Source organism: Lytechinus pictus, chromosome 3 (genome assembly GCF_037042905.1).
Source record: "Lytechinus pictus isolate F3 Inbred chromosome 3, Lp3.0, whole genome shotgun sequence".
In the NCBI taxonomy this organism is placed as follows: Eukaryota; Metazoa; Echinodermata; class Echinoidea; order Temnopleuroida; family Toxopneustidae; genus Lytechinus; species Lytechinus pictus.
In genome coordinates, this window is record NC_087247.1 from 75152346 (window position 1) to 75175774 (window position 23429).

The 23429-nt window shown below is 34.9% G+C and overlaps 1 protein-coding gene across 1 annotated transcript in view; it reads right to left on the bottom strand.

Moving 5' to 3' along the window:
* The window catches only part of LOC129256695 (histone deacetylase 6-like), a 117048-nt gene extending 109500 nt beyond the window's left edge, over positions 1–7548 (bottom strand). The window contains exons 1-3 of the mRNA XM_054894860.2: positions 4391–7548; positions 3578–3715; positions 382–416 (exon numbers count right to left, since the gene is read on the bottom strand). Of these exons, the coding sequence (XP_054750835.2) occupies positions 382–416; positions 3578–3715; positions 4391–4513 (296 nt within the window). The 5' untranslated portion in view covers positions 4514–7548. The remainder of the gene's footprint in view (positions 1–381; positions 417–3577; positions 3716–4390) is intronic.
* Positions 7549–23429: the final 15881 nt, after the last annotated feature.

A 23429-nucleotide genomic window follows, 5' to 3' on the forward strand; every position in this document is an offset into this window, starting at 1 on the left:
AAACTCAGGCAGGATATTCAGTAATACTAGATTAACCTTACGGCCAAGTTTCATGAACTAGGTCCATATACTTAAAAAAAATATGCTGTCATTTCAAAAACTTGACCTTCGGTTAAGATTTGGTGTTGACGCCGCCACCGCCGTCGGAAAAGCGGCGCCTATAATAATAGTCTCACTCTGCTATGCAGGCGAGACAAAAATGACCTATGACTACTCAGCAGGAAATAGCATGCAAAATTGTGACAAAGCAATTTAAAAATGGACTGGTTCACTGTAGAAATAGGAAGCTTGGAAAACAAATGGCTTTAAAGATAAACTGATGGTTACTGATAAAAACTACTGGATTAAACTTAAAGTACGGTAGGTTAATTTATCTCTTACCCAGTAGGTCTTGGTGGAGGGGAATCATCTAGCACCTGACAAAAAAGAAAAGGTATAATACAGGGCATTTTATGTAAATATAGAATGTGTGTTCATTATCAATTTATTGTCAAATTCAGACAGCAACATGAATCATGAATGAAAACATGATTACAAAACGCAATATGAGAAACAAAGGGTGTGTTCAATTCTCCTGTATACAGTCGTAACCGTAAACGTCTTTCTGATGATACTGCGGAAAATTTAAACACCGAAAAAGGTACATTTGGAAACCCGATCAGCTCAGATTTTACAACCTTCATCATTGCGAATGGAATAAAATGTGACACTGAACACGATAAAGTTTGGAAACGCCTTTAAACTTGCTCTCGCAGTGGAAGCCTGCACAAGCATGTGCCAGAATTGACCTTTCTTGTGAAAGGCCAAACTGCGCAGTAAGCTGCACTGACAAGAACAGAAAATTTGAAGACGATCAATTTATAATCAGCTTTATATTTGACACTGAACGGTGCACTGCTGATTGTGTTTAAATTCAGTGTTTTGTAAAATTTTACATTTTCAATCATGAATCATCTTGCTGTTTAAATTTGAAAATCAACAATGAACACACCCATATTGACATTTTTACCACAACACTTGATGCCAAACCAGAAACAAGATAATTAAACAAAATTTTGCTTATTTCATTCACAAATACTGTTAAAAGACTTTCAAGAATTCTTACATACATGTACATTGCATTGTCATTCTCAAGAAAGTTCAAATTTCATGAAAATCACAACTCAACCGTCTTGCCACCCATGACTCCACACCCTCACAAGAGTGAACAAATCTGCACATTACGTCCACTTTCAGTGATCTGAATATGAATTTTAAAATATTTTGTAACAGATGTTTATGCTATGGTATTCAACAAACTTGTTCACATTTTCAAAAGCATCACTGTCCACCAAGCACATATGTATGTTTGGTAATGGCCAGCCGTTCCTGTCATTGCTCAAATGATATTCAAAGAAATTAAGGAATGATGGAAGGTATTTCCAAATATTATTTAATGCAAATTGCAAATGATTGAGTAACAGATTTTTAATGACATGGGTGTTTGAAACTCTTTTTTTTTCAAACTAAAGCATCACTGGTATCCATGCCCCAACATGGTGCAAATGATCAGCAATCCATGTTAATGTTTTCACAATTTATCAAACAAAAACAACGCAAGATATAACAGAATATGAATGCAAATTGAATGAGATGTTAAACATTATTTCTTTATCTAGCTAAAGCATTTTTTACCACCAAGTACATGTACTTATGTGATACAATGGCCAACCATCCATGTTACTGCATGTACATGTACTTTTAAAATTCTAACATAAATCATGGAAGAATGCGAGGCTACAGGGCCAAATAAGAGAATGACCTGACAATACATATCACAGTAGACTACTGTATGTCAAATATAAAATAACAATAAACAGAAACAGTGAAAAGACATAGTATCACAAGTGTAGAGCAAAAATTAGTATACTGGAATAAAATATATACAAACAAAAATTCCTATTGATCCAAGTCAATAATCTGCTTATAATATCAATTGAGTATTAACCCAACATCAATCTTACTTCAGCTTTTGCAGCAAATAGCTCAAAGAGAATCCTGACTTTCCCTGTTGGATCCATTAAGCAGGAAAGCTAGCCTAATATCCTGAATGTGACTACACGTATGTGTTCACTCTTCAACCAAAATATAGATCTATGCATTGCTTTGTCAACAACTCCCAGTCTAGCCCACCGGTATTATGCTTATCTCAGTCCTATCAATTTGACACAGAATTTAAAGGGAGTATGCAATAGTTGTTTGTAGAAAAACATTTAAGTGGAAGTTCACCCTGAAGAAAATTTTATGTAAAAATACCAGAAAAAACCCTAAAAATACTGGTGAAGGTTTGAGGAAAATCCATCAAAGAAAGTTATTAGAATTCAAACTTCTTCATTTGTAACATCATATACGAGCAGATGTACAAATTTCCACTTTTTTAATGGGTCATAATGACTCTTTTTTTCAGAAAATAATATTTCAATAATTTTTCATTAAACAATGTATAAGATCTTTAAGTTAAAATTACTTACAATTGAAACTAGCAATACAAAAAGCAACAAAATAGTTACATGTGTGTAATTCATTCGTTCCACACACAAGCACAATCATAACAAGTGTAGAATGAAATAAAAATTGATATGAAAAACAAAACCAATTTAGTAAAGGAAAAAAATGAATAACTACTGTACTTAATGGACAAGTCCACCCCAGCAAAAAGTTGATTTGAATAAAAAGAGAAAAATCCAAAAAGCATAACACTGAAAATTTCATCCAAATTTGATGTAAAATAAGAAAGTTATGACATTTTAAAGTTTCGCTTCATTTCACAAAACAGTTATTTGCACATTCTGGTCTGTATGCAAATGAGGGGACTGATGACATCACTCACTCACTATTCCTTTTGTATTTCATTATGTGAAATATGAAATATTCTAATTTTATCCTCATTGTCCTGTGAAACAAAGTTTTATTCCTCCCTGAACTTGTGACATTACCATTGTTATAACATTTTATGGTTCGATTAAGTTGGTCCTTGATGTCAAATAGGTAAAAATTAAAATATTGTATAAATCAAACAATAAAAAACAAAAGAAATAGTGAGTGATGGATGTCATCGACTCACTCATTTGCATGCCACTGAGTTGTGCATATAACTGTTTTGTGAAAAATAAGCGAAACTTTAAAATGTCATAACTTTCTTATTTTACATCCGATTTTGATCAAATTTTCAGCATTATGCTTGTTTGATTTTTCTCTATTTGTTTAAGTAAACATTTCTCTTGGGTGGACTTGACCTTTAATAATCTGATATTAAGAATAGAAATTTGAGTGATGAAAAATATATATATACTATATTCAATACATGACAATTACAAATAATATAGGCACTGCATGTATAAATGAAATTAACAAAATAATCAATCAATAAATCAAATAAATTGTGAAACAATAATATTCACTTTAGATTAATATATATATAAATTTCTACCTTTACACCAAAATCACAAAGTTTGTGATGAATGATTTTATCAAATTGTTACAAAATTACGGTTCATTTTGAAAATGAGATGTAAAAAAAAAGTTTCAGCTGACTTACCAAACCAGTCATTTGAACAGCAACATCCCCATCTACGTGTTCCTCTTTTTTTCTTCCTTTCTTCTTTGCTGCTCTAAGAGCTGCTCTTTGATCATTCCTAGCTGCTTTCTTTGATTTTTTTCTGCCTTCACTATCATTCTGATGAATATAAAGGGGAATCAAAATAAGACAAGTTGTAAGCACTGTACTTTAGGAACTGCTTTTTGGTCACAGTGGTGATGTAAATGTGATGTATGGTACAGACTAATCTTCCATTTGTACCAATACACAATATGGCATTTTTTCAAACGTTTTAAATTAATACAACTACATGTATTTTTCTTTTATGATTATGAGGATATATAAACATTCTGCATATTCGAAATGTTTCAGTTGCCTCATACATTAAAGAGCCATAACTTTTTTACTCCTTGTCTCATTTTTATCAAATTTTTCATCTGTTCATTCTGTTTTTCATCATTATTTTGTTTTCCTGCCATGCACACCATTTCGGTCTTCAAAAACTGAATCTCACCTCAACAGAAATATACACTTGGAAGGTCAACATTTTAATAAGTTTTCTGTGGTTAAAAGAACTAAATTGTAGCAAACTCACTCCCATAGATACAAAGTTTAAATATTTCTTTTAAAAAATGAGAATCAAGCAAATACATACTTGAATATGTAACAAACAAGGGTGAGAAACAAAAATGTTGCAATGGACTGTACAAAATAATATCCAGATAACAAAAAAAAATCTACTCTCACACATGATGACATCAGCTACATTCTTTTCAGCAAGAAGTCTTATGATGTAGGCATATATATTATTACCTGGATTGACTTTGTTTCCTGAGTGCCTGTCAGAGTTAGAGATGAAGATTTTTCAGATTCTTTTCTTCTCTCTGTGGATTCCTTCTTAAGAGAGACCTCTTGCATTAGATCAGCATCAGCCATCTCAAATCTCCCTCCCTGATAATCTTGTATTTACACAATATAATTTCAGTATAAGTTCAGTATCTCAAATTCTGTCATTCAGAAATAATGTTACATGTAGTACAGTAAGAGCATTCAATATGTACATTTTACAAAAATATATGGCTTGCAGTTGCAAGCTCAGAAGATTCTGCTCTTGTTGAGATTTACATCATGTTCAGACATACAACAAATTAGTAGACCTTGAAGTCTACCTAAAGCCAGTCATTTCAATGTCCATAAACACATGAAGAAACAGATTTCTATATTTTTTTCCTGTTTCCTCTAGTGGATAAATGTTAGATTTGGGGCACAATATCTGGTATAATAAGCATTTTTTGTGAGGCCATCTATTGGAGAAAAATACAGAAATCGATTGCACAAATTTTTTCTTTCTACAAATATAAATAAGGAAAACCAATCAGCCTTGTGCATAGGACTTGGCACATGATAAATAAATGTAACTAGGAACCGAGTCAAATGACTGGGTTCCTAAATTTAGTATTTATCAATCAACCATTAGATCAGAGCAGATCTAGACAAAAACTGTCAGAACCCATTGATTTTAGCTATTTATTGGGAAGACAAAGTTATAATACAACCTGGTGTACCATTTGTTGTTTCTTCGGACAGCTAGGGTTTCTAATGGTGGCATTAATTAAGTTCATAACCTTAATTCAGCCCCATGGTAGTTTTATAACTGTCCAAATCCAGCATATGTGCAACTGAAATGTGGGCACCAATTAATATTGGCACTTTTGAAATCAATATTTTACTTCTAAGCAGCAACAAGTAAAAAACAATTAAAAAAAAATCTACATGCTTTGAACTTTTCAACCTCTGAGTGAATGAAAGACTCTAGAACGGGAAGACAGAACACTTCACTGACTTCGCGTAACACTTTAGACCACTCATACGATTGCGAGGTTAGTATGCTATACTAACCTCGCACACCGAACCGTGTTTGGGTCTGGATTTTGAAGAAGTCGACAAACATCGCTTCATTACACTACAGAAATAAAATTTGCCGAAACACCTTTTTACTACTCACCGGAACTCTTCAGGAGGCAGGGTAGCTCAGTCGGTTAGAGCGCCTGTTCCGGATAAGATCGTAGATCTCAACGTGCGTGGGTTCGAGTCCCGCAGCATGCCGGAAGACGTTTAACAAAAAAAATCTTATGCTAGCATTGTATGTTAGCGTGCCTCACCGCTGTGTTCAGTGAGGGTGTGAATGCAGTTGGAAAACACTCCGTCCATCGGAAAGGACGCAAATGTTGGTCCCGTGTATAGGAGAGTCACAACCTATGCACGTTAAAACCAATACAAAAAAAAGAGCAAAATCGCTTACCTCGGCCTGGAAAGTGGCTTTGCATTCTAATGTACATCCTCTTTCACAGAATAAAAGGAAGCTCGATGGTGGTGCTAATGATATTCACAACCTTAATTCAGCTCGTTTTATAACTGTGTCTAAATTCATTGCATGCGCAAGGCTACAGGCTAATTGTTTGATAAAATATGGACACCAATAAATGTAATACCTTCAAAAACATACTTTTAGATTATTATTGCTAACACTTTTTGGAAATCATTTAAAGTGACAACAAATTAGTGCTGTTATCGATAACCTAGATCTAGTCCTGTCGATAAGCGCATGTTTTTGCCACTTAGCGATATATCAGTAACCTGTCTCACGTTGTCCCAAGTCTCCAATATGGGAGAGAGTCTCCCAATACTTTAGACTATAAAGTGGCCGTGCGCCTCTAACATTACACCGTCTAAACTCATTTCGTCTGCAACCAGTTCGGCTAATATCCAATTTGTCTAATTCCCACTTGGTCTAATATCCAATTCGTCTAATTTCCATTTTGGCTAATAACCAGTTGGGCTAATTCTCATTTGGTCAAATATACAATTCGTCTGATGACCACTTGGTCTAATAGCCAAATGGTCTAATCCATTTGGTCTAATGACCACTTGGTCTAATCACCAATTGGTCTAATGCCCAGTTGGGCTTATCGGCACTTGGTCTAATTCACACTTGGTCTAATGTCCATTTATTATACAAGGCATTCATAGAGCCACACATAACTTATGGAATCGAGGTGTGGGGGAGTACTTACAAGAGTAGCTTAAATTGTATATTTTACACCCAAAAAATGGCAGTACGTGCCATCACATTCAGTGAGTGGCGAGCTCATACACGTGTATTATTTCAGAATTTAAAGATCCTAAATGTATTTGAAATGCACAATTTATCTATATGTACCTTCATGTATGACCTGGGTAATAATAACTTACCTCACTCTTTAGTAGATTATTGCGATGTAATAGAGCATAGATACCCAACAAGACAAAAAGAAGGTCGACAAGTACATTTACCAAAATTACGGACTACTCAAGGACAATTCTCTCTATCTTTCTTAGGAAGTGATTACTGGAATAATGTACCATTAGCCATCAAACTAAAAGTATCCAGAAACGATTTCAGGAATTCATTACAAAATCATTTATTAAATCAATAACTTATCATATTGCTCTGTATATAACATAAATGTTACACTCATAATTTTATTATTTTTTTTTTTTTTGTAGTTGTTGTTTTTGTTGTTTTTTTTAAAAAAAACATACTTTAAAGTTCAATATTCGCCTATATTACTAATATGTATAGGGGCCAGGCTCGATTAGCACTTGTGCTATTTTCTGGTCCCTTTTATCAGCTCTTAACATATACATGTATGTTTCATTTCTGTAATATTTATATGCATGACATAATAATGTAATATGTAAACATCTGTAAATATGTTGTTATCGTTGGTGAATAAAATCAAATCAAATCAAATCAAATCAAATCAAATAATTCATTATCATTTATTTGATTTTAGAATTAACAAATATTGTAAGTAATGGATACATATCATGGATCAGTTAATACATGACGCCAGGATCCGGAGGACGGGCCGGAGGGGTAGAGCTGGGGTAGGGCTGCTGGGCGCAAAACCTCGACGTGAAAGTCTATCGATGACGAGATAGTTGCTCATCAAATGAATTATTCTAATCAAATATAATTCTTATAATTAGGCCTACCGGTATATATCGATAATATAGATGATGATGAAAACTATATCATACTCATCATTACATCATTGCATGCACATCATTACATCATTGCATGCACATTTAAAGAACAATAAGTTGGGGACCTTGTAGCTTATAATGATCGAATGGCAGGGTTTTATCAGAATAACATTATGAAGAAAGGAACGAATTACTATAATTGTGTGGATACGTATCTGGTAAACATGTTTATGCCTCTTTTAAATCATTGTTACAAGTATGCACCATATGTTATGGACAATACTTGAAGTTGATGTAAAATAAGCAATAGTTATCCAGCTTGGGTATTCCAAAAGTTACAAAGCCATTAGATCATGTATTGTTATGAATATTTTGTTTAGTTATTTCAATAGTGAGTTTGGAGGCATATAACAGACCAGTTTGATAACACTATACAGGTTTATTGGGTTAGCTGCGACAACATCACATCGACCATCTTGGTGGCAGCCATGACTCATTCTGACGTGTAATAACATAGTATAGCCTACGCTTGCCGATCTTTATCAGTTATCACCACAGTAGTCATTAATCTTATATAATCTTCTAATTCTGTTTTTTTAACTACTTCTTCGCCTCCTCCTTAAAATGGATTGGCAGGGTTCCCAGCCCATCAGGGATATCAAGGAAATAAGGGATTTCTTTTTTATTATTCCAGTCAGGGAAAAATCAGGGAATTACCTCAAATCAGGGGAAAATGCCTTAAATGAGGGCAAAATCAGGGGATCTTGATCGGCCCAAAAGTCGAAAGCACGATAGCCAGTCAGACACTGTTATATTTTGTTGTATATTAAAACAACATTCATTGAATGACATTTTATGGTGTTTTTTTTTTTAGTGTAGCCTCTTTTACTACAGTACAAGTAGGCCTCATGGTACATAATTAAACATAAAAGTAGGCCTACATGTATATAAAAAAATAATAATACAAGTAATCCACTGCAACAACTTAAAAAACATGAGAAACTGGGAATAGGTTTAAATAATAATCAGGGAATTTTTAAACTTCATCATAGAAAAATCAGGGATTTTTGTTTTGAAAAATTGGGAACCCTGATTGGGTTAAGCCAAGAAGATTCTATGACTAGAGTTCCAACAGGCAACAAATTTATTCAAGCAGCTGTTCATTTCTAAAGAAGCACAAAAGAAAGAACGGCAATAAGGACCTTTTTGATGTCCGCCTTCGAAGCCGCCAGTTTCAATGAAGAAATCCGAGGGGTGAAATTTTACGAATATTCATTTGTATCAACTTTTCATGTTTCATATTAATAAACAAACTGAAGTTTGAATGCATGACAAAACATCAATAACCAAGCACTATTACGACGAGATATTTGCCCATATTATATCAATTAACCTTTAATTAGTGAAAAAAGAAACAATTTGACCTTTACTGAAACCAGATTTTAACACTTTTCCAATCGTTTGCGGCGAATGGAAATTTCAAATGTGGTCAGTGGAATATTGTTATTCATTACTGTATATGCCAGATGAGTGCCCGCACATGCCCAGTCGAGCAAATTTGAGTCATATTTCAGGACATATTGCATAGTTTATTTTCGCATGCCTCCGAATTATGTACTACACATATAACCAGACCAAGATGCGGCGAAAAGTAATTATCATCACAAAAGCATATTGCCCTTTATGTATGACCTATAGCTGCGGAGGCATGCGGGAATCATTTGTCTACACAATTGCAAGAGATGTTGAGCAAAGTGCATGCCTGACATACTTTCTGCTGGCGGTTCTTTTCCTTGTTCAAAGAGATTTTATTTGCTGTTACTCCACCTCATTTGAAACCTCCTTGGTTAAGCAAGCCATTAACTATCTACAGTAGATTGTATAGGCCTACATAGATGTGGATGTATATTTAAAAATCTTACTTTTTCACCTCTATGATCGTTTATCAGCGTTATTTGACAGAAAATTGCAAATTTTATTGTTTTTCACTATAACCTTCAAAAGTCCCCTTAAATAGACAAAATATCCCTAAAATTTGTTTAATCCCCAAATATTTTTTTTCTTCCCCAAAGGCTTTTGAAAATCCAGAAATTTTCAAAATTTGAGGATGGAAATATATCGTACGTTACTCTAACCATAGAGCTATTAACAGAAGGAGATCTGACTCTCTCAAACGCTTTGCCCCATGCGCGGCACCGCTAATCCCCTCTCAGCAGGGTCCCTCACGGCGCATTATACACAGGCCGCTCGTAACTCAGATAAGGAAAGTTGATCGACGCGGTCGACAGCTCGGGTTTGCGCTTGCGCAGTAGCGTTTTCACCCATAATGCATTTCACATCGGTTTCACGAATTTTATGCAAACATGGCGGCTCACGATTTCGAAGACGAAAATCTGGTTTTGGAACCAGCTGAATGCAGGGTGACCAGATTTCACAAAAAGAAATACGGGACAATCGACAAAGTACGCTGCATGAGCGGATCGACCGAGCCAGGTCTTTAAAAATAAAGATCAACAAAGGAGGCTACACGGTGTTCGAACAAAAAGAATGGGGTGAACAAAAGAATGAAGGATGGAATGAAAAGGCGAAAGAAAAGAGTTGAATTGAGAACGGAAAGAAATAAAAAATGAAGGGGAAAATGAAGGAAAATATATTTTAAAAAAGGAATTTTAGAATAAAATGATGAAAGATAGAATAAAAGAAAAAAACGTTTCCGTCATTCTTTGAAATGAATTAAGAAGGAAAGAAAAAGAAAAGAAGGAAGGGAAGATGTATGAAAGAAAACATAAGGGAGAGAAAAGAAAAAAAGAAGCAAGAAAAAAGGAGGAGGAAAGAAAGAACGAATAAAAGAAAAATGTTTCCTTCATTCTTTGAAAGAAAGAAATAAAGAAGAAAAACAGAAAGGAAGGGAGGGAGGGAAAGAAAGAAAAAAGGACACAAAGTAGAAGGAAAAAATAAAATAAAGAATAAAAGAAAGGATGAAAGAGAGGGAGGAAAAAATAAAGGGAGGAGAGAATAAATATAGATAAAATAATGGAAGGAGAGAAAGAACCAATAGAAAAGGGAGAAGGAAGCAAAGAAAAGTTTAAGGAAAGAAAAAATGAAGGGAAAAAAGGAAATTTAAAAAAGGAAGGAGAAAGAAGGAAAGAAAGAAAAATGAACAGAGAGAAGATCAGGAAAGAAAGATAGGGAATAAAGATAGATGGAATAAAAAAAGGGCAAAGAGGAAGGATAGAATGATGAAGAAAAAAGGATATGAAAGAAAGAAAGAAAAAAGTTCAATCTTAAAACAAACAAAAAATCCCATAATCTAACAAAAATCATGATATTTCGTGTTTCTAAATATATTTAGAATATAAATAGAATGTTTTAGAAATGAGGGGGGGTTGGGTATCCGGACACTTTATATTTTGGAAGCCTTCTTTTTTTTCTTTAGATTAAACTAAAAATATTAATTCAATAGTTGTACCGGTAATCATCTTTTATTTTGTTCTCTATAATATTTTTTAAATCATAATTATTTTTTGTACTAAAAATTGTAAAATTTCGCTTGTAAATTTTTCCAAATGACTTTGTAACTTAAAATGAATCATCCTGACATAGAACTGGGTATACTTCTTTGTGGTCCCAAACATGTTATTTTTAAGTTCTTTATTATGTAGAATAACAATTTTTTGTACTTTATTCTCCTTTTTACTGGTTTGTAAATTAAATTAATTCGCTCCGCGGCCCCTGCTATTTTCCAAAAACGATCCAGAGACAAGAGCTGAGCGAGCACAGAGCTCCCGTCATTCATTACACTCACTTTCAACTTACACAAATAGGAGTACGGTACGTGGGGCACCAGAGGGTACTCCACGATGCGACAATCGCCAGAGAAATGCCCCGCAGACTCGTCGTTATATTATCAAGACCATTGTAAACACGCAAATGATTTTTGCATAAAAATAAAGCTCAAAGTATGCTTTTTCACCTTATTATAATTTCTAAAACATGTACGGGAAGGGAAAGATTTAACTACGTAAGAAAGACAGACATACCTAAAATGACCAATCTGCAACTTCCTCCGTTTGTAATTTTGTTGAGTCAAATCAGATTGTGACGTATTTGGTATGTGTGCAAACAGTCAGAGCGCCACGCGTATGCTAATGAGCACGATCGCTGAAATTTATTCAGAATCCCATCCGCCCGAAAATCATCTAGCGGGACTCTCGTAGATCGCGAGATATCACGAGAGTCATGCAGGTCTCGTTCTAATGACGTCATACTCTTCACTGGAAAAGCCAAGATGGAAGAATGCAACCGTAAGTAAATCTTGAAATCTTTAGCTTTATTTTGATATGAAATATGTGGTAATCCGAAAAAAATTGAACCTGAAATAATGCTTTAGATCTAGGCAATATTTTAGCCGGATCGGAGATCGAATTTTTCATTAGAATGTTGTTTTTTACGTCCTGACCCTCCTCAGAATTTTTGGCTTTCGTGAAGCCTCCGATGTTGTAGAATGTATTTCAGTGATGAACATGTGTAAATATCTCTGGGACGCAAAATCTCCTTCGTACTCGTATTTTACTATGAAACTACCTCAAATTTTCCATTTTGTCAACTGCACTGACGCTGATTCTTCTTTTGTACTTGTTTATTTTATTGAGTGATGACGTCAGCCATGGTCTCGCGCGGAGTAACCAACTGGTGGGTCAGTCCCATTAGTGTATTTTTGTGTCTTGTTTAAAAAGCTTGGTGCCCAATTCTCTCACATTGATTGTGCGAGGGCCAAATCATTGCCATGCGAACTTGAAATAAAGATTAGATCTAGTTTGAAATTATTTTGTAATTATTCCATGAGGTTGCAATCTAATTTTGTGCCTTATATTCTGATGCATTTCATCCAAATCAGACTATTATTTGAGACTGAGATAGAGCTCGAGAGCTGTGACACTAGTGACATGACACTGTCAACAGTTGTCTAAAAAAAAAGGGAATTGACAGATTGAGATTGACTGACTTCTTGACTAGCCATGAGGCTCCTTGAGAGTAAATATCATTCATTAACGTGTGCTTACCCTCCTTGGAGCCAGGGATTGCATCCCATACATTTGCGTGTACCGCGAAAAAAAAACCAGAAATTTTACGCTCTCGAGATTTCTACTTTCCATATAAGAGAGGTAGATCTAGTCCTAAATCATGTGAATGGGATATACAACTTCATCTCTGACATTTTTACATTTAAACAAGAATTCATTAAAAAGACAGAAAACTTTCAACAATGTTCATGTCACCATCATGGTTTTTTTTTTTTTTGCCAAGGCTACAAAACACCTATTGAGGAAATGAAGTTGTATCCCATTTACATGATTTAGGTATAGATCTTTTAGAAGGAAAGTAGAAATCTTGGGGAGAGTATGCATTTTACTCTCTGGGTCAGGAGCCTCCTGGCTACAGGTATTCTCTCTAGTTGTCAGTACTAATAGATCTCTATTGTAATTGATTATTGAATTAAAGTTAGTAAGTAAATTGAAAATGAATTATGGAAACCTCAATAATAAACCTTGGTAAACACAGGTGTCATTATAGATTTTTTTTAGAATTCAATTTAATCGTAGAATCTAATGTTAGATCTAAGCTTGATCTACTTTCTTTGAAAATTTAAATTCAAGACTCGGGCAATATACTAATCAAGAAGTTAACGTCCATGGGAACTCATTCATTTACTCATATTTTGTGGACTTTGAATTTTGATGAGACAAAAAGACATTTTAGCCCAAGATTTATTCAAGAAAGTTTGCATTTTTCAGGTGACAATCTGACATAGACTCAGATTTGAATTTTATTGCATTTTTAAAAACATGTATCATTACATGATTAATTGTGCAGATGGGTGAGGCCTGAGGGGCCCTGATATGGTGGGGGGGGGGGGGCTTTCATTATCATAACTGCACTTTTTGCTATAAATTTTATTACAAACAGCTAAAACTTACCATCCAATTATGATTTTTTGCATGATCCCAGGCTATGTTCTGCTCAGTCCTCCCCCTTCCCACTCCAAAAAAAAAAGAAGAAACATTCTGCGGCCTTTGGGTATCCACACAGACAATGTCATTGTACAGATATTTTTAAGAAGTGCCATACTGATACAGCAACGCTTTGATAATTGAATTGTCACACTGCTGAGTTTATTTTCTGGGGGAGCAGCAACATTATTTTTTGATGGAGATGTGTCCCTCAAACCCTGAAATGGGAGTTCAAGAGGGAAACATACATGAACATGTATTTGTTTTTAATATAGTTAGGAAATATGAGCAATATTTTGATAAACTAAAATATGAATCTATGCATTTTATTTATTGTAAATTACTGAGCCTGCAAATTCTTTTTGCTTTGGGCAAAAATATTACTTGGATGGGCGCTTCTATTGCTATTTCAATAGATTTGTTTGCTATTTTTTCCACCGTGTCCTTCTTCATTAAGTGCTGACAAATTTTTATATGTGAACATTGTAATTTTGCTCTGAGTAAATATATGATAGGAAGTTAAATGTTATGTTATTACATATTGCAATTATTTTCTTTGTAATAACATTTAACCCTCTGTCCTTTTGTTTTATTGCTTTCCTAGTTTGGAATTTATTTTGTTGTAAAAGCAATCTTTTCTTTTTTTTTCTTTACAGATCACCTTCACATCTGGCTGGATGCCAAGTTCTTTTGATAGGAGACTCAATTGTGCGACACGCTGTTTTTAATGGACCCTTTTCTTCTGAAACTTTGTGCTTTCCAGGGGCTAATGTTACATCGTTAAGATCATCATTCGTCAAATCTTTCAGAATTACTTCGACTTTTCTACAAAGGCTGTTTTCATCCATATAGGAACAAACAATTTAGAACATAGTGTTTGGGAAAAGGATTCCAAAGCATTTCATAATTTGTATATTAGTGTTAGAGAGCAATTTCGGTGTGCAAAGATTATTAACTGTTTGGGATAAAGTACAGATTCCCATATACTATTATCCAGACATTGAATTATATGGCTTTGTTGTATCCAGGGATGATGGGGAAGTACATGTAGCATGCCAGTGGGACACAGATGAAAGTATTGAAAAGATTAAATCAAATGTTTTATATCTCACAAGGGGTTGTTCTTGTGCCAAGAGCAAATGTCATAACCGTTTATGTAAATGTAGAAAAGAGGGTAGATTTTGTGGGCCAGGTTGCCGATGTAGACAGTGCCAAAATCTTACTGCTGTAGAGAAACTGGCAAGTGATAGCGACTCCAGTGAAGAAGATTCTGATATTGATCATTTTGATTATGATTCTGATTTTGATGAAGTTCCTTGTGATAAAACAAATATCGAAGGTACCATTGAAATCGACATTGATGGTGATTTATCTCTGTTTGAAGATTTGCAGGAAGACTGTTCAGATTATGAGTAGGCATTCTCTGTGTCATGTTCTTGTAGCCCTTTAAAATCATTCATCAGTCATTTAATCAGTCTATTATATGCCAGTATTCATTGGCTGCTGTGAGGGTGAAGTTTGTTACATTTAATCAATTCATGATAGCTATTACTTTTATATTATGTACATGTTTTTTTTAATGGTTATAATTTTTGTTTAAAGAACATTTATAAGAATGCATGACAGGCAATGTGGAAATGTTGGTGAGCATTTACACATGTTTTTATGCATGTGATACCTTTTTATTTGTATATCATTAAGTGTCTGCAACATTACACTATTTCCACATTATGCATAACAGAAGAAGTTGAACTATTTTTTTTTCACAAGTATGCACATTCTTCATATATTTAACGTACCTTGCCATGTTATGTTTATTCTTGCTTTTTACTGCAATACATATGAGTCAGTGTATGTATACGTTTCTTGCCAGTTCCATTGAGGTCTTGCAGGTCAATCATTTTGGTAGCTGAAATAATAGTTGTCGTAGTTGTATGAAACAAATGTGAAGTTTATTACGACAATTGTGAGGCTTAAGCAGAATACATGATGGTTACATGTATTTTGTTAGATTGGCTAATTATTTCATTAGCAATATATAGAGGTGCAGTACATGTATTTCCTCTTGAACTTTGACGCAGCTTTTTTCAATATGTGTGTGATTTACAATATCCTATAAACCAGTTGTGTATATTATTATTATTATTTTGCCCTGTTGTTGCTTTGCTTTTGCTACTTATGATTATGATTATGTAAATGTGTAACTTTTTTTGCTTACATACATGTATTGAACCTTTTGTACAAGTTGTCATGATGGTGAGCATTGAACTACCCTTGTTCCTACTTTTACATGTACATTATATATATTTTCATGATCACCTCTTTATAAATTGTTTTTCCTTGTCATTTAGATAGTGCATTGTGGCAGTTTCTTGAAGGTCAATCATTTTGGCAACTCAGATAATAGTTTTTGTAGTTACATGTATATGAAACTAATGATAAGTTTCTTACAGCAATTGTGAGGCTTAAGCTAAATACATGATGGTTACATGTATTTTGTTAGATTGGCTAATTATTTCATTAGCAATATATAGAGGTGCAGTACATGTATTTCCTCTTGAACTTTGACGCAGCTTTTTCAATATGTTTGTGATTTACAATATCCTATAAAACAGTTGTGTATATTATTTTACCCTGCTGTTGCTGTTCCTACTTATGATTATGTAAATGTGTAAATTTTTTGTTTATGTAAATGTGTAAATTTTTTGTTTATATGTTGAAGCACTTGTACAAGTTGTCATGATGGTGAACATTGAACTACCCTTGTTCCTACTTTTACATGCACATTATGTATATTTTCATGATCACCTTTTTATAAATTGTTTTTTCCTTGCCATTTAGAGAGTGCATAGTGGCAGTTTTAACATCTCATACACATGTTAACAATGGGGACATTATTACAGTTGGTGATACGTATATTGACCCCAGTAATTCCATATATTGTAATATGTATTACCTAGATATACATGTATGTAAACGTATGGCTGAATTATTTCTTTTATGAGGCAGTTTTGATGGCACTGACTTCTGTATACAAAGATTATTTCACTTGTTTCCTGTCATGACTACCAAAGTAATTTCACTGATGACGGGCTTTCCTAAACAATACATTCCTTGTTTATAAAATTGTTTAAACTCATATTTACCTCAACTACTGTCTGCTTGCCAAAGACATTCAGGGAGCATTAGATGTAAAACTGCCTTTATCTTTATTAACATGTTTGATTGTAAAACAAAAACAGTATTCACTTATACTCTCTTCATGTACTTGCCTTGAATGATATTAGGTGCCAAAGTTTTTTGCTTGTATTTATATGTTTTGTAAACATAAGTTTCAAGAGTTTGATGTTGGAAATAAACTCTTTTTTTCTTGTTAAAATTGATCAGATATTGAACATGCTTTCAATTTTTTTCTTTAGGAATATCCATTTACTATGAGCTAGATTTTGAATTCATGCATTGTATTGCACTGGAGATCTGAATATGAGAATATAGAAGAATAAATGAAGAAAGAAATAGAAAAAAATCAAGATTTAAAGAAAAAGAAGAGAATATGTGTATGAACTTAAGTTACAGTTACACAACTGTTTAAACACGTTTCTGTGCATGACAAAAAGAAAAGATGTGTTCGATTAGAAAGTCGGCTGGATGTGTGAGGAAAATATTACATGTAATATCAAGAGAGAGAGAGACAGACAGAGCAACACTAATAGAGAGGGAGAGAGATGGGTGTTTCCCACGGAGAAAGGTGTTTGAAAATGAATAAAAAAACACAGTAGTGGGACAAGATTTGTGAATATGAGGAATTGAAAATTGAGGAGGAAGACGAGATCTGTTGAACAAATGATATCCAAGTATCCCACTGCACGATGGAATGTAATTGTTCAGAGAAAAGGGTGGAGAATGAATCTTGATAAATAGAAATATACATCGCACCCAGGTGTGGAACCAGGGGGGGGGACACGTGCCCCCCCCCCCTTGAGAGTATTGAGAGAAACTTGTCTATTTTTTTTAATGTAAACATACCGTAAATACACAAATGTCCCCCCCTTAGAGTGGCAGCAAATATTTTAAATGGGATTATGTGGTTCCTTTACAAGTGAGCCCCCCCCTTTTTTTTGGGGGGGGGGGTTGTTAATTTCAAATGTGGCAAAATGTCAGTCATTTTTGGAGGGAAAACTTTTGCTTGTCAATATTTCCTACGAAATATTTGCCCCCTCCCCTTTTGGAAAATCCTGGATCTGGCCCTGATCACACCCCCCCCCCAAATAAATAAATAAATAAACAGAAATACTAGTGAATAAAACAAAATCAACTAATGGGAGAAAGAAAATTGATAAAATGGATTGATAATGATTTAGAACAGTAAAACAAAACACATGAATTATGGAGGGTGTCTTTGCATTTTTGTATTTTTTATGCTTTTCTAAACTTCCAAGCATGTTGACATTTATTAATTGTTCTATCCATTCTTGTTTGTTTCTGAAAACGGGATGTGTGCATGTATGTAATTCTTTTCAACAAATCTTGGCAACAAAACCGGCCGGGGGGGGGGCAGCATCAATAAGTTAACTAAGTACATACATGTAATTCAGAAAACGCAGAATTGCATACATGGGACTGAGTTTATTGATAAAACACAAATACGACTCTACTCACTTAGAATGGCTATAATAATGAATGCAGAGATATAAGGAAATATCCCATTAAATTTCTTGCATTCTTGTCAGTCTTCTATATTGAAAAATCTATCAAAAACCATTTTACGTCTATAAACTTTGTATAAAAGAACAAATACTCTATGAAAGTAGACGACGTTGTTGTTCGGGGTTTCGCTTCGAAAGTCGATGTGTAGAAAGGTCATGACCTGCGATCACGCGTTGAATCCATGGAATGCGTTGACCAATCAGATTGCTCTATTTACGTAACTCGTTTGAAGCTCGTTTTGGACAGGCCCTCATAATGACTTGGCGGTATGTTTCCCTGGTTCCTGACTCTCCTCATTAATGAAAAACCATGAATTATGTCTCATTTTAAAGAGTGATAATTCAGCTTTACAACTGTTATTAAATTTGAAGGACGCAAGAATTATGAAATGGTATTATACGTCGTTAAAGCTGAATGATTTGAATTTTTCCGGGGGCAAAGTTCTAGGGCAGTTTACCTTACTAAGTTATTGAAATATGTCGATAATTATGGTATATATCGAATCCTTGATTCTTCCCCTTTCTATCGATATAATGTTTATGGTTTAAAACAGTAAATTAACCCGGTAAAACGCAGAGAAACTAGACCCTTGCGTTCCTCATTACGTATTCATGAACCGAGCGGTCACGAATACGAGCTGAATAAATACGTGCGAATTAGCTCGCGCGGCGGAGTGACTGCAAAGGGGATCATCTCAGAAGTTCAACCATACATAAAAGATGTACATCAGGAATCCGTACAAAGAGATATGGATGTTAGAAGAACAGCAAGTCGTGTTTCAATTTTGAAAAAAAAATTGAGCTCGGAGAGAAGTTATGTGGGAGAACGTCGTTTACGGCGGTGCCTCGCAGGGTCCTTCAAAAAATCTCTGACCTCAGATTTTACGAGGGGCTTATCGCGTTATGTAAGCGGGCTCTAACTTTCGCCTGGCGGCTCGCCGATAGATGTTAGATATCGTTCCTTCGCCCGAAGGAAGCGATAACAAAGGATTAACAGAGGATTTGGAAGATGGTTCTCCTTCTCTTAGTAGCTCCATGCTCTAACTGTACTCAAATATCGAGGGGCGCGCATGTGAAGATTTGAAGCCGGCGCGCGGCTTCAAGCGGCTTCAAACTTAACAAATTTCACCAGAAATTTGAAAACAAGTCACCAAACTTAACAAATTAGACCAAGTAGACAAAATGAATGTTAGACTATCTGGAAATTAGACCAAGTGGAAATTAGCCGAAATGGAAATTAGACCAACGGCACATTAGACCAACTGCACACAAGACCAACTGAGTAATGGACCAAGTGAGGATTAGCCGAACTGGGCATTAGACCAATTGGCTATTAGACCAAATGGTCATTAGACCAATTGGCTATTACACCAAGTGGTCATTAGACCAAAAGAGAATTGGACTAAGTGGGTTTAGCCCGAATGTTGTTAGCCCATCTGATGATTAGACCAAGCGATGTTAGACTAACCGTCAGTAAACCCATTATAGCACTCAAGGTTCCAACTCGGGCATTGTGCACAGGAAAGTACAAGACACAACACCCGCAAAACTTCCTGGAATTTTTCAGTATTTAGACACTAGATTACAAATTGTTTACATTAATTTTTCCTATGAAACTTACTGGGCAATATGAAGCCACACTTTCCCTTGTTTGTCTTTCTATAAAAATAATATTATTAATAATATAAATTATTCTTGATGCCAAAGAAGGTTGGACCTCACATGTGGCGTATTCGGATTTTTCGCGTAGACAGCTGAGAGGGGGCGCCAGATATACGCTTGTTTGTTTACATCAGAAACTTGTATTGCTGGTTGCGTTCTAGGCGCTCAGCATTTTTTTTCCTCTTGACCTTTCATCATCTTGTCAAAAGATGGCGTACTTCACCTTTAATTTGTTACATGAGGTCCTAACTGTCCTAAACGGTTTCTTAACATAACAAGTGGAATGCCTCTGGCGGTCTCACCTGCATCACGCGATTCAATATAGCAGCAGTGCTGACTTTGAAAACTACTATCAAATAATTATTCACAAAAAACACCATTCATATAATGAAACAATACTACGTTCATCGACATTTGACCTTGATCATGTGACCTAAAACTTGTCAGTGAAACTTGATTACCCCTATATCCACATTTTATACACTATATCTATAAAATTTGAAAGTAATGACAGCAATCTAATAATTACCTCTAAAATGGCCTAAGTTCAATGACCTTACATGACCTTTGACCTTGATCATGTGACGCGAAACTTGCACAGGATGTTCAGTGATACTTGATTACTCTTATGTCCAAGTTTCATGAATCAGATCCATAAACTTTCAAAGTTATGATGGTAACTCAACAGATACCCCCCCACATGGCCAAAGTTCATTGACCTTTGACCTTGATCATGTGACCAGAAACTCGCACAGGTTGTTAAGTGATACTTGATTACTCTTATGTCCAAGTTTCATGAATCGGATCCATAAACTTTAAAAGTTATGATGATAATTCAACAGATACCCCCATTATGGCCAAAGTTAATTGACCTTAAATGACCTTTGACCTCAATCATGTGACCTGAAACTTGCACAGGATGTTCAGCGATACTTGATTACTCTTATGTCCAAGTTTCATGAATCAGATCCATAAACTGTCCAAGTTATGATGGTAATTCAACAGATACCCCCAATTTGGCCAAAGTTCATTGACCCTAAATGACCTTGGTCATGTGACGTGAAACTCAAGCAGGATGTTCAGTAATACTTGATTAACCTTATGTCCAAGTTTCATGAACTAGGTCCATATATTTTGTAAGTTATGATGACATTTCAAAAACTTAACCTTAGGTTAAGATTTTGATGTTGATTCCCCCAACATGGTCTAAGTTCATTGACCCTAAATGACCTTTGACCTTCGTCATGTGACCTGAAACTCAGGCAGGATGTTCAGTAATACTTGATTAACCTTATGTCCAAGTTTCATGAACTAGGTCCATATACTTTCTAAGTTATGCTGTCATTTCAAAAACTTAACCTTAGGTTAAGATTTGGTGTTGACGCCGCCGTCGCCACCGCCGTCGGAAAAGCGGCGCCTATATATAGTCTCACTCTGCTATGCAGGTGAGACAAAAATGAGGTGCAACCTGTTGAGTTTTTGTACAATTCCCTTTTATGCGCTGACGACTTGAATCGAGACTGTTATAACATTTTGATTGTTGTTTGCGTGATTTCCACTGCAGTACACTGTATGAAAGGATCTTTGGAGCAGCTTCGCTGAGATTTGGAGGTAAATCTAAGCACTAATAATTATATTTTTAAAACTTAGACATAGAGTCTAACATAGATCTATATAGACCTAGACACCCTCTATATATAATCAAGGTAATTCATAGATTGAAAGTGATTGACTCAATAATATGAAAAGATTTTAGCATGTTTTATCAGCCCAAATTCGTGTGAGGCAGGAAAAATCAAATATCCATATAGTCAAAACGCATACGCTGTGCGAGGTTAGTATAGCATACCTCGCATGTGTGTGAGTGACGTTATTATTATAGACCTTATCGCAAATAGATTTACGCAAAGGATCATGGGATCGAAAAGGGGCAATGACGCCGCTATTGTCTGGATGTGACCATGCAAACGCTAGCAGCCGACAATAATTGTCTACGATATCCATAGCGCATCAAAATACAATCAACGCCCGCAGCCACCATTTCGCTTTCTTCAAGTTAGCACCTTGTCATATTTGTTCCTGAGTCTAATATCACTTTTCTTCTTAATTATGGGTGGCAGAGTCTATGTGCTGTCTATAGCTGCAAGAATTACCACAGACTTTATGAAGAAAAGTGCAATTTTGTTTCATTTTCACGCACTGCCTATGGGCATTTTCACCACAGATGGACACAGAGGCAAAAAAATCAAATTGATATTAATGTCAAATTGTTTTTTAATAATACAAAACCTGAAGTTTCTGGGACAATTTTTTTTTCCGACTCTGGCAGCCATTTTTTATTTCAAAATGGCCGCCAAAGTATGGATACAAATCAGTGTTGAAAAAGGTATATATTGATTCATATTTTGTTTTGACAGATTTTTAAAGAACAGGTTTGATCATGATTTCCCCTGTGATTTAGCTTGCTATTATAACACTTTATAAAATCCCATCTAGAAAGAAACACCAGCAATTCATTTATTTGATTAAAAAATATTGATGAAGAATGTGATAAGGTATGTAATGTCAGTTACCAAAAACATGAACTTTGTTTTCTTATTTCCCAGAAAAGAGGATATATTATATTGAAACTTGGTAGATTTCCTCCTTAGGTAACACCCCTCCCTTCTACACCAAAATTAAAGATAAACAATCAAGCCATAGGGTACCATTAAATATGTGTAACGTCAGTTACCAAGTGGAAAATGTAATGTCAGTTACCTAGATGTAATGTCAGTTACCATGATAAAACGTTGGTTACCAATAATGAAACGCCAATGTGGCCAATTATGTTAACGTCAGTTAACAGCATGGTCGTGGAAAAATTATCATAGCCCCCAAAAGACAACAAGTGGAGCGCCTCTGGCAGTCTCACCTGCATCACGCGATTTCAATATAACAGCAGTGCTGACTTTTAAAACTACTATAAAATAATTATTCACAAAAAACACCAGTCATAAATGATACAATACTACATTCATTGACAATAAATTACATTTGACCTTGATCATGCAACCTAAGACTTGTCAGTGATACTTGATTACCCTAGAGATCCAAAGTTTATAAACTATATCTATAATTTAAACTTTGAAAGTTATGACAGCAATTTAATAATTACCTCCAAAATGGTCAAAGTTCAATGACCTTTGACTTTGGTTATGTGACCTGAAACTCGCATGAGATGTTCAGTGATACTTGATTACTCTTATGTCTGAGATTTATGAACTAGATTCATACACTTTCAGAGTTATGATGGTTATTCCAGGGGCCACGGAACCGGGGGGGCTGGGGGGGGCTTCAGCCCCCCCACTTTTTTCCAAAACCATGTACAAAAATGTAAAAATGACCATATGAATTATGATTGTGATTTTTAGCATGGTCAGCCCCCCCACTTTGAAAACCGTT